The 14893-nt window shown below is 53.5% G+C and overlaps 1 protein-coding gene across 4 annotated transcripts; it reads right to left on the bottom strand.

Moving 5' to 3' along the window:
• Positions 1-1561: 1561 nt before the first annotated feature.
• On the bottom strand, positions 1562-12984 carry SLC38A5 (solute carrier family 38 member 5). Of its 4 annotated transcripts, none has more exons than XM_009197515.2 (16): positions 11175-11291; positions 10740-10793; positions 10578-10653; positions 9828-9943; positions 9665-9738; positions 9096-9188; positions 8881-8959; positions 5896-5978; positions 5243-5301; positions 5017-5154; positions 4728-4807; positions 3997-4097; positions 3660-3775; positions 2755-2899; positions 2559-2662; positions 1562-2054 (listed from the first exon to the last, which is right to left on the bottom strand). In XM_009197515.2, exons 1-16 carry the CDS (start codon positions 11189-11191, stop codon positions 1953-1955), a joined length of 1437 nt encoding a protein of 478 aa, XP_009195779.1. In that variant the 5' UTR covers positions 11192-11291; the 3' UTR covers positions 1562-1952. The 4 variants fall into 4 exon arrangements, with proteins under 4 accessions (XP_009195779.1, XP_009195780.1, XP_021788641.1 ...); XM_009197516.2 differs by lacking the exon at positions 11175-11291 and adding an exon at positions 11111-11168; XM_003917664.5 differs by lacking the exon at positions 11175-11291 and adding an exon at positions 12187-12981 and having other exon boundaries at positions 1567-2054.
• Positions 12985-14893: the final 1909 nt, after the last annotated feature.

Here is a 14893-nt window from a genome sequence, read left to right as displayed (position 1 = left end):
GCTCATTTTCTTCATTGCACTCATCTTTATGAGGAATTATTTCTCTTTTCTTCTCTTTGTTAGGTCAGAGGTCAGCTAACATTTTCTGAAAAGGACCAGAGAGTCAATAGCTCAGGCTTTGCAGGCCATATGGTCTCTGTTGCAAATCCTCAGCTCTGCACGAGAAAGCCACAAACAATATGTAAATGAAGAAGACACTGTAAATGATATGTAAATAATTTACAGACACTGAAATTGATATGTAAATTATTTAGACACTGAAATTTGAATTTCATATAATTTCCAAGTGTCACAGAATATTATTTCTTTTAATAATATTTTTTCATTTTCTTTTCTTTTTTTGAGACAGATTGGAGTGCAGTGGTGAGATCTCAGCTCACTGCAAACTCTGATTCCTGAGCTCAAGCGATTCTCCTGCCTCAGCCTCCTGAGTAGCTGAGATTACAGGCACGTACCACCATGCCTGGCTGATTTTTGTAGTTTTAACAGAAACGGGGTTTCACCATGTTGGCCAGGCCGGTCTAGAACTCCTGACCTCAGGTGATCTACCTGCCTCGGCCTCCCAAAGTGCTAGGATTACAGGCATGAGCCACCACACCCAGCCCCTTTTCTTTCTGAGACAGGGTCTCACTCTATCACTGAGGCTAGAGTGCAGTGGTGTGATCATGGCTCACTACAGCCTCAACCTCAATCTCCCGGGCTCAAAAGATCCTCCCACCTCAGTCTCCCAAGTAGCTGGGACTGTAGGCGTGCACTACCACACCCGGCTATTTCTTTTAATATTTTTTGTAGAGATGGGGTCTTGCTGTGTTGCCCAGGCTGGTCTCAAATGATCCTCCTGCCTCAACCTCCCAAAGTACTGCACAGGCATGAGCCACTGTGCTAGGTCCACCTTTTTTCAATCATTTAGAAATATGAAAGCCAGTCTTAGTTCAAGGGCCATACCAAAATAGGCAGCAGGATGGATTTGCCTACTCATGTGTCAGAACATCAACTCCAGGGCACTACTGTTTGCTTGGTTCACTGCTATATCCCCAGCACCTACAATAGTGCCTGGCACCCAGTAGGCTTTCAGTAGATATTTACTGAGTGAATGTGTGAAGTCTTTTTTTGTGTGTGTGAGATGCAGTCTCACTCTGTTGCCTAGGCTGGAGTACAGCGACATGATCTCAGCTCACTGCAACCTTCGCCTCCCGAGTTCAAGTGATTCTCCTGTCTCAGCCTCCCAAGTAGCTGGGACTACAGCGTGCGCCACCACAACCAGTTAATTTTAGTATTTTTTAGTAGAGATGGGGTTTGCCATGGTGGCCAGGCTGGTCTCAAACTCGTGATTTCAGGTGATCCACCGGCCTCAACCTCCCAAAGTGCTGGAATTACAGGTGTGAGTCACTGCTCCTGGCCAAGTGAGTGAAATATTAAGTTGAGTAGCAAGTTACTGAAAGAGTGAAGTGAGTGAACGCATGAGCAGGCACAGTCCCACTCGTAGGGCTTCAGTTTGCTCCAGCCTGGACTCCGGCAGGCTCCCCCAGCAAGACTCAGAGAAAGATCAGAAGGCTGAGTCCAGAGTGGTAGCTCAACATCTTTATTTTTCCTCTTTAGCCCGAGGGTAATCCTGACAAACAGCTTCAGCCAGGAGGAGGCAGAGAGGACTGGGCTGGGCAAAGGCTCCGCCAGGACCTGCCCTCCTCCTCCTCCACCACCTTCTCCTCCTCCTTCTCCTCCTCCTCCTCCTCCCCCCATGGGGTTGGGGATGGGATTAGGGCCATGATCCAAGCTTGGCATCCCTGGGGAGGAGGGAAGTGGGCCAGTCTGCAGCCTCTGCTGTCCCCCGCCTCTGACAACCACGTTCATGGGAACCAGCCACCTCCACATGCTGGGCAGGAGGGACCCTAGGGAGCGGCCCCGACCCCTCCATGTGCATTCGCACAGGGACCTGGGCCAGCAGGGCCTGATCAGTGTCCAGACAGGCGGCTCTGGCCTGTGGCCCAGTTGGCAAACATAAAGCCTAGACTGATGGCCATGAAGAGGACTCCCAGGACTCCAAAGCACAGGGCCTGCGGGCCAGAGAGACAAGATGGGGCTGGTTGGGACTCCTCACCCAATTGCCTTCTGAGAATATTCCTCAAGTCTTCCACCTCCTTCAGAGAGTGCTTCATCCATTCCTGACCCTCCTCTGTGTGCCCTCTCCTTCCTTACAGCCAGCCCCTTTCTGCGAGTCCTCCTTCCACCTTCCCAGGACCCATAGAGAGTACGTTCCTCCATCCTCCTTCTTGAAGGTGCTTCCAGCTCTCTTCCCAATAGTGCTCCTTCCATCTGTCTGGAGAATGCTCCCTCTATGCCAGCCCCTGTTTGAGTGCTCCCTGTCTTCCTGGACCCTGCTGGTGCTCTCTCTCCTCTGCCCCTTCCTAAGACAATCACCTTCATTCTTCCAGACCATTCTTTCATATGCTCTCCCAGCCCCCTCCTATGCATGTCCCTTTCACCTCCAACCATCCTGGAGTGAGCACTCCCTCCTTGGAGTGCTCCCTCTCTCCCTAGCTCTGCCCTGGAATGCTTACCTGGATCTTGGGCCAGGATAAGAAAGGCTCCACCTCAGAGGGTACAATGCGGAGGTAGAAGATGCTGGGGAGGATGAAGATGAGGCTGGGGGCTGAGGTGGACCCTGGAGGACAAGAAGGAGGGACAGGAGTCAACCTGACTTGGGGACAAGGCCCACATTAGATGGGACATGGGACTGGGGTGAGGTTTACTGACCGATAACTCCAAAGATATCCTGGATGGTCGGCACACAGATGACAAGGACATTGACCAAAACAAGCAGGATCAGAGCTATGGCCACATGTCGCGGCCAGCTGAAGGCCTTGCCTGGGAAAAGCAGCTGCTGCAGGGCCCGGCGGATCTGTGGCCAGAGTAGGGTGGGACAGAAGTCAGGACCCTAGTGCTGCCCCCCTTCCACGTGATCATCTGTCTTTAGATCCACCCTCTGTCTGAGATCCCTGATTTCCCCTCCCTCTGACTATCCACGGCTTCACCCTGCCTAACCCATCATCTGTGTCTCCATGTTCTGAACGGGCTTCCTGCCTCCATCCTCTGACAATCCACATCTCTTCCTTCTGTCTGAACACCCATCGGCACCCGCACCCACTGTCTGAAATCCTTGCCTCCTTCTCTAGCTGACCGTCTTCGCCTCTCCTTCTGTCTGACCATCCACCGGTCCTTCCACCCTGTGTGACCTGCCTCTCTCCACCTGACCTCTACCTCCCTCCTCTGTCTAATTAGTTCCGCCTCCCCATCTCGGAGCCTTGACCCTCCTACATCCCATCACTTCAGCCTCCACCCTTTTTCTGTCCATCCTGGTTTCTACCCTCCAACTGACTCTTCCTGACTCCCTCTTCTTTCTAGCCATCCATCTGTGCCTCCTCCCTCCGACTGACTACCCTGTCCCCTGACCCTCTCTCTCCTGCTATCTATGTCCTTCCCACTTCTGTCTATCGATTTTTGCCATCTCTGTCCATCTGAAAACGCTGCCCTTTTCTATCTGTCCATCCTTGCCTCCTTCATCCATCCATCCACTCCTGTCTCCAGCCTCGACCCACACATCCATGCCTACACCCTATACCCATCCATCCATGTCCCTCTGAGCCATGGGCCCCACGCACCGGGAACAGCACGACTGGCACAGTGAGGGTCACCGCGAGCAGCACGGCCAGGCGCACACAGAGGATGAGAGGGTCCTTCTGGCTGTACATGTGCAGCATCTCCGCCTCCACGTTGCCTGGACCATGAGACAGGGGGTACGGGATGCAGGATGTGGAGACAGCACCAGGACCAATGCCCCAGAAACCCATACATACATGCACAGTGACAAAATCCACATAAGTGAGGCACACCTTCTGTTTGGAAACTGACAGGTCCGTGGTCACAGAAGGAAAGAGCTCAGAGGCTCCCGCCCCAGGCCTTCCCCCTCCCCCCAGCCCTAGCCGCAGCCCCACTCACTGTAGAAGGTGAGGTATCCAAAGGTCGCCGTGAGCCCATACATGCAGAACATGGCCCCAATGGACACGTTGGCCACGGCCTGCATCCTGCGCTTGGAGGGCCTGAGGTGTAGAGGTCGTGGAACTGTCATGCCCAGACCCTGGGACTTGCCCCAGGTCCCTCAAAGCCAGCCTCCGCCCTCCAGAGTCCCCTTCTCCCAGACTGACATTCAGCTGGCACACATGGGGACACCCGTCTCTGCCTCCCCTGTGACTAGCCAAAACCCCCTCTCTGACCATCCATATCTCCCCCCCATGTGACCATCTCCCTCTCCCCTGCATCTGACTGCCACTGCCTCTTCCATCTGACCATCCATGCTGTCCCTCTGTCTGATCATCCACACATCTCCCATCATATCATCCCTGCCTCCGCCTGTCTGTCCGTACCTCCCCATCCCCATACCACCAGCCATGCATATCACCCCCTCCATCTGATCATCTGATCTCTGCTTCCTGACTCTGTCCATCCACATTTGTGCTGGATATTAAAATAGGAGAATACTTAAGCCCCGATCAGCAAACCGTCACTAGCCTGAATCCCCCAAGACCTCCTGACCACCCCAAACCCCTCCCACGGCACAACCTAGCTTCCACCAAGTGACAGTCCCAGGACTGCTGTAGGGAGCGTCAGACATTCCGGTTACCGCCCCACTTGCTGGCCCATCATGCAGGCCCACTTGCCTGCCCACTCACCGGCAGAGCTCCGTATAGATGGGCAGCACCTCAGGGTGGCAGACAAAAGCAAAAGCCATAATGGGCACTGTGTAGGACATCTAGGGGAATGCCCGAGTACATGGGATTAGAGCCCACAGGGGTCCATCCCCTTCTTCCCATCCCCCTCCCGCCCTGTAATTGCCCTCCATATCAGACACACAGAAGCCCCCAGTGTCCAATACCCAGCTCCATTCTGAACAGGATACACCGTGTGACAGAACCAGAGGGCCTGAGTGTGTTGCAATTTCCTACATGCCTGCACACACACCTGTGAGTCAACTGTGAACATCTGGGCTTCACAGCTGCTGTTGAGCCCTTGGTTGTGGAGTCCCACGGGAGCTTCACTCTCCATTGCTGTTTCATTGCGGCCTATAGCACAGCCAAGCTGGAACTTCTTGTAGATGACCTGAGGATGGGGGCATCGGGGAAGCCAGGTCATGGGGGAGGCTATGTCCCAATGTCCCAAACTCTCTCCCCGCTTCTCTGTGACTCACCGAAACCAGGAAAAACAGCATGCAGGTCAGTGAGAGACCACTGGTGTACCCCAGGTAGCCTAAGAGGGGCAAAATACAGAGTCTCAGAAATCAGCCAGGTGTGGTGGCTCACACCTGTAATCCCAGCACTTTGGGAGGCCTAGGCGGGTGGATCACCTGAGGTCAGGAGTTCGAGACCAGCCTGGCCAACATGGCAAAGCCCCATCTCTATTAAAAATACAAAAATTAGCCGGGTGTGGTGGCACGCACCTGTAGTCCCAGCTACTCGGGAGGCTGAGGCAGGAGAATCGCTTGAACCCGGGAGGCAGAGGTTGCAGTGAGCCGAGACCACGCCATTGCACCACTCCAGCCTGGGTGACAGAGCGAGACTCAGTCTCAAAAAAAAAAAAAAAAATCAATGGAACCCCGTACAGTGAACTCCAAACACCCAGTCTGGCCTTCAAGGTCTGCCCACCCCAGTTGCCTTTGCATAAGCTTCTACTTCCACCCAGAAAAACCTCCCCTCCATAGCAAACTCCTGCTAATCTGTTCAAGCCCACATCAAATAAGCTCTCCTGGTGTTCTGCAGCCCTTGAAAATGAATAGGGGTTTTCTCAGTCTGGCTTCTTCTGTCTAACCCTACTACCCAATGGCCAACCCAGGGAGCCTCTTACCCAAGTGTTTCATGAGGGCCAGGGGCAGGATGATTAACACACTGACGATGATGATGAGGAGGTTTCCCTTCAAGAACCAGTCCCTAGAGAGACAGGAAGACACAGTGCCTAGCCGCCAGTCAAAGGAAACTGTCAGGCCGACACTCACAGAAGACAGCTGAACAGGCAGCTTTCTGCCCTAAGTCAGGAGAGTTAAGCTGACAGCCTCAGCTATGAGAAGTCATTCAGGTGGTTACAGTGACAAACGGCACAACAGGGTTGACAAAAATAGTCAGGCTGATTATGAGATTGTCAGATACTGTTGGTGGGACACAGCTAACACATACACAGCTGAACAAAACTTGCCATCAGATTTCGCAAGTGGATGCACAACCAGATGGTCAAACACCCCAAATCAGTCAGACTCAATGTAAAAATCAGTCCAGGCCAGGTGCAGTGGCTCATGCCTGTAATCCCAGCACTTTGGGAGGCTGAGGCAGACGGAACACCTGAGGTCAGGAGTTCGAGACCAGCCTGGCCAACATGGTGAAACCCTGTCTCTACTAAAAATACAAAAAAAATTAGCCGGGTGTGGTGAGGAGCACCTGTAGTCCCAGCTACTCGGGAAGTTGAGGCAGGAGAATGGCGTGAACCCGGGAGGCGGAGCTTGCAGTGAGCTGAGATCGCGACACTGCACTCCAGCCTGATGACAGAGTGAGACTCCATCTCAAAATAAATAAATAAATAGCCGGGTATGGTGGCACATGCCTGTAATCCCAACTACTCAAGAGGCTGAAGCAGGAGATTCACTTGAACCCAGAAGGCAGAAGTTGCAGTGAGCCAAGGTTGCGACATTGCACTCCAGCCTGGGTGACAGATCAAGACCCTGAAAGAAAGAAAGAAAGAAAGAAAGAAAGAAAGAAAGAAAGAAAGAGGAAAGGAGGGAGGGAGGGAAGGAAGAAAGGAAAGAAAGAGAAAATCAGTCCAACACAAGGTGCCAGACACAAAGAGAGTGAGTCACGATCGTGGTATGTCTGACAGGTCTGATGATCCATCAACAGTCTGATGATCCAGTAGACAAGCCATGATGCAGAGTCCATCAAAAAGTCAGAAACACACATGCATGCTTGTTTGAACAGCTCAAGGTTTGTTGGATGCCTAAAAGTATGCCTGTGGACTGACTTGGCCGCACAGTCAAAGAAAGACTGAAATAGAAACGAAATCATCCAGCTGGCCACACTGTTGGAACCAAGCTCTGAGAAAAGGTGGGATCTGTACAGATATTGGAGGAAGGTGACCAGGCAAGACAGTCAGTTAAGACAGAATCAGCTGAACAACTGCTCATGCATTCAAAACAACTTGATTGAATGCCTGTGTTCTAGACATTCACACGGTCTCTTTCTATCTCATACACAGTTACACAGAAATAAACCAATGGGAGCTAACTATAATAATGAGACATCTCTGGTCACACAGTCAGCTATCTAGTATTCTCAGAATCAAACCAAAAATCTAAAATGATACACACAGAGAGTAAAAATCAAGCACTCGGTTAAAATTGTCAGACTGGCCATGTGTGGTGGCTCACGCCAGTAATCCCAGCACTTTGGGAGGCCAAGGCGAGCGGATCACCTGAGGTCAGGAGTTCAAGACCAGCCTGGCCAACATGGTGAAACCCCATCTCTACTAAAAATACAAAAATTAGCCGGGCATGGGGGATGAGGCAGAAGGATCACTTGAACCTGGGAGACAGAGGTTGCAGTGAGCCGAGATGGTACCACTGCACTCCAGCCTGGGCAACAGAGTAAGACTTTGTCTCAAAAAAATAAAATTAAAAAATTAGCCAAGCATGGTGGTGCATGCTTGTAATCCCACTTACTCAGGAGGCTGAGGAAGGAGAATCGCTTGAACCTGGGAGGCAGAGGTTATGGTGAGCTGAGATCATGCCACTGCACTCCAGCCTGAGCGACAGAGTGAGACTCCATCCAAAAAAAAAAAAAAAAAAAATGTCATACAGACCAGAGTCAGACTGACAAAACCAGAGACATCTACACACCATGCAAAGCCCATGGGACCAGAGGCAGAGTTAGCCACTGGACACACAGAGCTGTTCATGAAACACACAGAGGCAGCTCCACATGTGCAGCTGGAGCACAAGCACTGCAACACCCTGTACATACACACTAGCCCTGCTGGAGTCCCATCGTGCACATGCCCCCTACACATATCAAGCCATCACAGCGGATCCAGACTCACACACAGGCAGCCAGATGCATAATCAGAACAGTCCAGCATATATGGTTCCAACCATAATACAGAGGACACATAGTCATAGTCAGGGATCACACACACACACACACCAGAGAGAATTTACCAGAACAGCCACCAAATCAAACACAGAGATGGAGTTGGCTCGACACATACAGTCAGAGTGAGTCATACATAGTTGGTACCACAGCGTACTACATGCACACAGACACACTGCTGGAGTCAGCAATCATACGCTTACAGCTAGACAGATTCAGCCAGATGAACCTAGAATCAAGCTCAAACAATCAGCTGGACAGGAGAAGTCAGAGTGATCGAAGGTCAGACACATATGGTTGGAATCACAGTATACGGGACACAGCTGTAGTCAATCACAAAGCCAGCCCAAGAGAATCAACCAGGCCGGCAGACAGAGTCAAACCCACAGGCAGAGTCTGAGTCCATTGGCTATGTACATTCACACACACATGGTCAGCAGCAGAGTAAACCGGACGTAAAGAGTCAGCCTCCAGCCAGAAGCAGCCAGAATAAGTCACAAAATCAGCACACGGTCGACTGGACTCCTGTGGTCAAAGCAACAGTCACGCAGAGGAATCATGCTGACCCAAGTGACCTGCCCAGCAGTCTCAAACTGGAACACCTGGAAGTCAGCTGCACAAACAGCGCTGAAGATACCGAACGGGCCTCGCAGGCAGAGTCAAGGAGCTGCTGGCCAGCCAAGGGGTGTTGCTCACTCACCCCTCGGGGTCCATGTACAGGAAGGTGCCGATAACCAGGGGGAGCTCAGATTTGATGATGAACAGGTAACTGGACATGGCTGGTGCGGGTGGGGGAGGTGTAAGCAGAAAGATTCTCTTCATGCCCCCACCCTGTCTTCCCCAGCCCAGCCTGGGGAAGCCCACCTCACTCCGCCCTCTCCCCCCAAGCTGACCCCCACCTCCCAGAGTCCTCACCCCCAACATTGTGCAGACAGATGACTGCGGCCACCACTACCTTCCCCGCAGGCCCGAATGCCCTCTGTCCCAGCTGCTCATAGGCTCGGATGCCTAGCGGGGGAAGGCAGGAACAGGGTTGAAGGTCCAAGAGGCCAGGCCAGGGGTGCAGGCCAGAGGGCCCGGGAGCTGGGAAGTTGGAGCTTGGGGGAACAGGCTTTGACTGATGGAGGCTGAAGGTGGGGGTTAAGCAGTTGGGGTTGAGTTTGGGGGCAGAGTCTGGGAGGTGGGATCTGAGGCCAGGGAAAAGGATGAGGGCTGGAGGTGAGAGTAGGGGTCTTGGAGCCAGACTATAGACTGAGACCATGGTGGGAGCTGGGGAACTGGGGACTGAGGGGTGGGGGTTAGAGGTAGAGTGTAGTGGTCTGGAGGTGGATTCTGGGGTGCTGGGTCCGGGATCTGGGGTCTGCATTCAGGGAGTTGGGTCTGAGGTTTGGGGTTCAAGGTCTACGTTGAGCTCTGGATGTGGGTCCAGAGTCTGGGGTCCAAAGGGGTGGAGTGGGGACTGGGATCCAGGCTCTGGGTCTCACCTACAATACCAGCACAGGTCAGCAGGAGGTGGATGGAGTAGGACGACAGAAGCGCAATGCACAGCAACAGGGCCCTGCGGCAGGTGGCACAGCTCAGACCTGGTCCCGGGCCTCCCACCTGCCCTGCAACACCCCTGGCCCCGAAGGCCACCTATGGACTCACAGGAAGAAGATGACTCCTGTGTGGGCCATGGCATAGGCCAGCCCCAGGATGCCGCTGCCCATGATGGCATTGCTGAGGTTGAACACTGACATTCCAAATGATGTCTTCCCCTCGAACTGCATGCAAGGAGCAAAGCCCGGGCACACAATGGGAGGGGGCACCGGGTAAGGAGACTAATGCCAGGGCCAGGGAAAGACTGGAGAAGAAGCAAGCGGGGTGGAGAGAAGCCAAGGAGAGACCATCGGAGGAGGGAAGAGGCTAGCAGGGAAGAAGAGTTGAAGACGGAAGAAGCTGCGAAGGGGAGAGCTAGGAAGGGGGAAACTAGAAGGACAAATTTTGGAGGGAGCAGCTGGAAGTGGAGAGGACCAGGGGAGGGTGAAGCAGCCACCAGAGGTAAAACAGCTGGGGAGGGGAGACACTGCGGGTGGGGATCGGCTGAGGATGGGGAGTGCTGGAGGAGGAAGAACAGCTGGAGGAGAAAGGCAGGTCGGGAGGGGAGCAGATAGGGAGGGCAGCCACTGGGCCGAAGCATGGGTGGGGAGAAGCAAGGCCAGGGAGAGAGCTGGAAAGGGCATATCTGAGGAAGAGGAGTATCTGGAGAGGGGAGCGACCGAGGAGTGCGTAGCTGTGGTGGGGAGATAGCTGGGCAGGGGAACAGCAGGGAGGAGGAGGAGTGGGGAAGAGGGAGCAGTGCGGGAGGAGATTAGCTGGGGAATGTGCCACCGGGACAGATCCTGTGGGGCCACTCACATCCATGAACTGGACCGGCTTGCTCCCAGGAGCAGGACCACGACTAGGCAGGAAGCCCTCACGTTCCTGCCTGTAGCTGGATAGGGCAGGGAAATAGGGGCCAATAAGAGGGTAACCCTGACCCCTAATCCCTGAGCCCACCTCCTTGGACCCCTGACTCACTCCACAGCATCCGAAGGGAGGGCTCCATTCATCTTTGCATCCTGCAGTTCCATCCTGTGGGCAGAGAAATGGGGTGGGGGAATCAGAGACAGAACGAGGGTGCTTCAAAGTGAGGGGAGCTGAAGAAGGGGGAGGGGAGTCCCATAGAGACCGACAGAAAGACGGAGAAAGAGATGAGACAGGGGAGCAGGAACAGACAGGGACAGAAATGGAGGCAGGCTGACAGAGAAAGAGATGAGAGAGAGAGAAGAAAAAGAATCAGAGCAGAGAAGCCAACAGTTAGTTAGTTACTCAGAGAGACACAGAGAAAGAGCCAGTGAGAGAGAAATAGTTGGGGAGAGAGAGAGAGAAAGCAACAGAGACAGCCGGACCCCAGCGCAGATGAGCCGACCACGTGGAGAAGGGATAGCCTCTCCTCCCAGACCCCAGACTCACGCTGTCTCTCTTGCCATCTGTGTCTTTCATTCCCCGGTCCCCCGCGCCCCCCCCCCCTCCCTCCACCCTCACTGCGTGGCCAGGCGGCTCACTCCTTGCAGGGACACGTGTCGGCCTGGCTGCCCCACCCCTCCTAATGCCCTCACCCCCCTCCTTCCCGCCTGGGCCCCCAAGCCCGAGCCCAGAGCTGATGCAACCTGTTGAGTGAGCTGAGGGTGGGGGACAGACTCGGAGACCCCTGCCCCAGACGCTGCAGACTCTGAATATCTTCACTAGAAGCCAAAGACAAGTCCCCGAACCGAGCCCCTTCCCAGGGACAGAAATGACCCAGGGACTCCCATTTAACCCTGATTCTAGGGCCTAGAGGTATTTTCCAGAACCCCTAGCAAGTCTTAAACACTCGTCTTCTGACAGAAGTCAATTTGGAGACACTTCCAGACTTGAGAAACTTCCTGGGTGTGGGGTGTGGGGTGTCTCAGGAACCTGGCCCGAGCCCTCATTTCCCCTCCGGAGGAAAAGCAGTCTCTGAGACCATTAAAGACCCCCTCCTGTGGCCTAATGAGTTTCCTGGGGTGGGGGTGTCTCTGCAATTCCCACCCGAGCCTGGAGTCCCTGTCTTGTGGGTAGAACGTCTCTGAAGAAACCCCAGCCCCCTCCCGCGCTTACTCCTTGGGAAGGAGGTATCTCAGAAATCCCCATTCAAAGTCCCCATTAGAGCTCAAACTGGCTCAGGAAATCCTTTTCCCAAGTCCTGAATCCTGTTCCTGGGACACGGAGGGGTCTCAAGGAGTCCCATCCCCCGCCACCAGCGCCCTCCGGAGCCTCCCACCCACACCTGAATTCACTTCCTGGGATCAAGGTACCAAAAGGACCCCCACACAGTCACGCCATTCCATTCTCCACTAGTGCTAAAATGTCTCTAAGGAACCCCAAGCCCCTTCCCAGGACCCCTACTCATATCTCAGGCCCCCAGGAACACCATCCCCGCAGCCCACGCTTCCTCCTCACCTACCTGCTCCTCTCAGCTCCTGAAGTGGCCGCAACTCAGACTCCTGCTCTGGGCGGTACTTTTTTTTTTTTTTTTCTGAGAAGAAATGTTAATTTTAATTTCGTTTCCCTCCTTCTGGCCCTGGGCGGGGGAAGAGGTGGAGAAGGGGCGCCCCCTATCTGGACCCACTTGGAGGGAGACAGAGGTTTGTTTGTGTGTTGGTTGGGGGGGGGAATGGCCTGAAAGATTGCGGGTGTAGACCCACAGCTAGAGAGAGTGACAGGCAGACAGAGGGGATGGACTCACAGAGCAGACGGACAGCAAGATGGGATGGATGGCAGAAAAAGGTGCAGAGAGGAGACAGAGAGTAGGAGAAACGAAGTTACAAAGAAAGCAGCCATGAGAAACAGCACAGGAACAGACAGACCACAGAAGGAACAGAAAGACAGATGGGTGGGAGGAGGGGATGCTAGGGGATCTTGGTAGACAGGCAGAGACAGAGAGAAAGGGACGCACAGGCACACTCAGAAACAGACAGGTGGGTAGGGATAGGCTCGTGGAAACACCTGCAGAAAGGCAACAGGCAGTTGGGCTCAGTCATAGACAGGAGACACAGACTGGCAAAGAGGTGGGGGACAGAGCCAGACAGCTCCCCAAACAGGGTAGGACCAGACACACCAGCTCAGAGAGACGAAGGGACAGAGGGAGTGGTTGAGGCAGAGAAGAAAAGAGGCAGAGAGAGGCAAATTCAGGCAGAGAGGCCTGGAGACAGCAGCAGAACAGGTGCAGGGATAGTAGCCAGGCTATTCCAGGCAGACCTCAGGCAGACAGCCTAGTCACGAGAGGACCCTAGATCTTGGAGGCCCCCAGAGGGAGGCAGGGAGGGCATTTGTGGCTGGGTGGGGAATGTGGACTGTGAACTCACACTGTCTGCAAACTGGGCGGGCACTGTAGTCCTGGACCCCACCCCAAGCGTGGGGTGGGGCTTGTCCAAGCCCTGAGAAGTCCCACTATCTCTCTGTCCGTCTGTCTTCTATGGGAGTCCGTCTGTTCATTCCCCTCCAGGCATATGACAGGCATGCCTGTCCCAGGCAAGGCACATGTCTGCTACAGGATGTCAGGCAGGGTGGACTTGGGGTCTGGGCCCACCTCGACTGGGCTGCTTGAAGCCCAGGTGGACAAGAGGCCTCTGTCTGGGCCCCTTGCCCACCTGCCCACCCCCGACAGGGAACACAGAATTCCCGGAAAGGCCAGGAGCTGGCTGGGGCTTCAAAGCTGGCCTAGATGCCCTCACCCCACCCGCAGTTGGAGGAGGACAAGGGATGGGGCGTTTACTTCCCCACAGCAGGAGAGAGACTCCTGCGCACTCAGGGATCACAGCTACACAACAGGCCCCATCACAGCCCCATCAAGGGGCTCAGATACAGGGGCCAACTCACCATCACTCACAGAAGTGCACAAAGACAGCCACACAAGAGAATAAAGACTGACAGACATGAACACATACAGACTCACCACTTCACATTAAGAGCACAGGCTCATGGGACAGTCACACACGTGGCCACACGGAGTGACGACAGTCTTACAACTATCAATACCCACAGGCTCAGAGCCGCTCACAGAGAGCACAGACTAACACAAATTGGCTTATGCCAATTTCCAGACACTCTAGACTCCTGAACATCATTGCCGCTGGACCCACAGCCATGCCAAAGACAATCAACAGGTAAATCACACACACAGATTCACAGCCGCACACAGAGCACACAGACGATTACACACAGCTGATGACATCGTTCATGGGTCCTGGGTCTTTCTCACCTACACGATCCAGTTTCAGATGGCCCTGGATCTGAACCTGAATCCAGGTTCAGATGACCCTGGAGACAAACTTCCAGGTCCAAGCCCTAAAATCATATCTCTGTGTATGTGAACTTGAACGTGCACTTATGACCACATGTAACCACATACAGCTCCAGTCACAGACAGAAGCACTCATAGGCTGACATGAATTTTGTACAAACAGAAAAGCTGTAGTCTCTTTCTCTCTCTCTCTCTCTCTCTCTCACACACACACACACACACAAACACACACAACAGCATTTCAGCAAATGGCTGCACACAGCCGTGTACACACACAGCTAGTCACAAATCAAGTCAGAAAAGAAACATACAGGGAAAGCATATACCAGCACACCAACACAAAGCACAGGAATGCAGAGTACACTTACTATCGTTGCAAAGAAAAAATCCAGAAACTACATGGAAAGCGACACAAGGAAGAAACAGGAGAACCAGATAGTACTCATACCACGGCACCAGAAGAAACACCCCGAGGGCACACATACCTGCAGCCACTCATTAAGGAGAGACACAAATACAGCAGCAGACACACAAAGAAAGACACATGCGCACAGATACACACATAGGAGGGACAAGTACTCTGATGACACACTCGTCACCCATGACTATTACAAAGGAGACAAACACCCAAGCAACACACGCACACAACAACATATAGATGAATTGCGCGGACAGACAGTACCAATGCACACGGTTGCCAAAAAAAAAAAAAAAAAAAGCATGAGTTGGGCCGGGCGCAGTGGCTCATGACTGTAATCCCAGCACTTTGGGAGGCCAAGGCAGGTGAATCACGAGGTCAGGAGTTCGAGATCAGCCTGGCCAACGTGGCGAAACACCGTCTCTACTAAAAATACAAAAAGAAATTAGC

The sequence above is a fragment of the Papio anubis genome, chromosome X (assembly GCF_008728515.1).
Source record: "Papio anubis isolate 15944 chromosome X, Panubis1.0, whole genome shotgun sequence".
Taxonomy (NCBI): Eukaryota; Metazoa; Chordata; class Mammalia; order Primates; family Cercopithecidae; genus Papio; species Papio anubis.
The sequence above is the reverse complement of the archived record's forward strand: the minus strand, read 5'-3'. Positions and strand labels throughout refer to the sequence as shown.

Coding starts and splice junctions, on each gene's coding strand:
- SLC38A5 (XM_009197515.2), bottom strand. Junction 9,739..9,827: donor ACAGGAGTCATCTTCTTCCT/GTGAGTCCATAG, acceptor CACCTGCCGCAG/GGCCCTGTTGCTGTGCATTG. Junction 2,663..2,754: donor GGATATCTTTGGAGTTATCG/GTCAGTAAACCT, acceptor CTTGTCCTCCAG/GGTCCACCTCAGCCCCCAGC.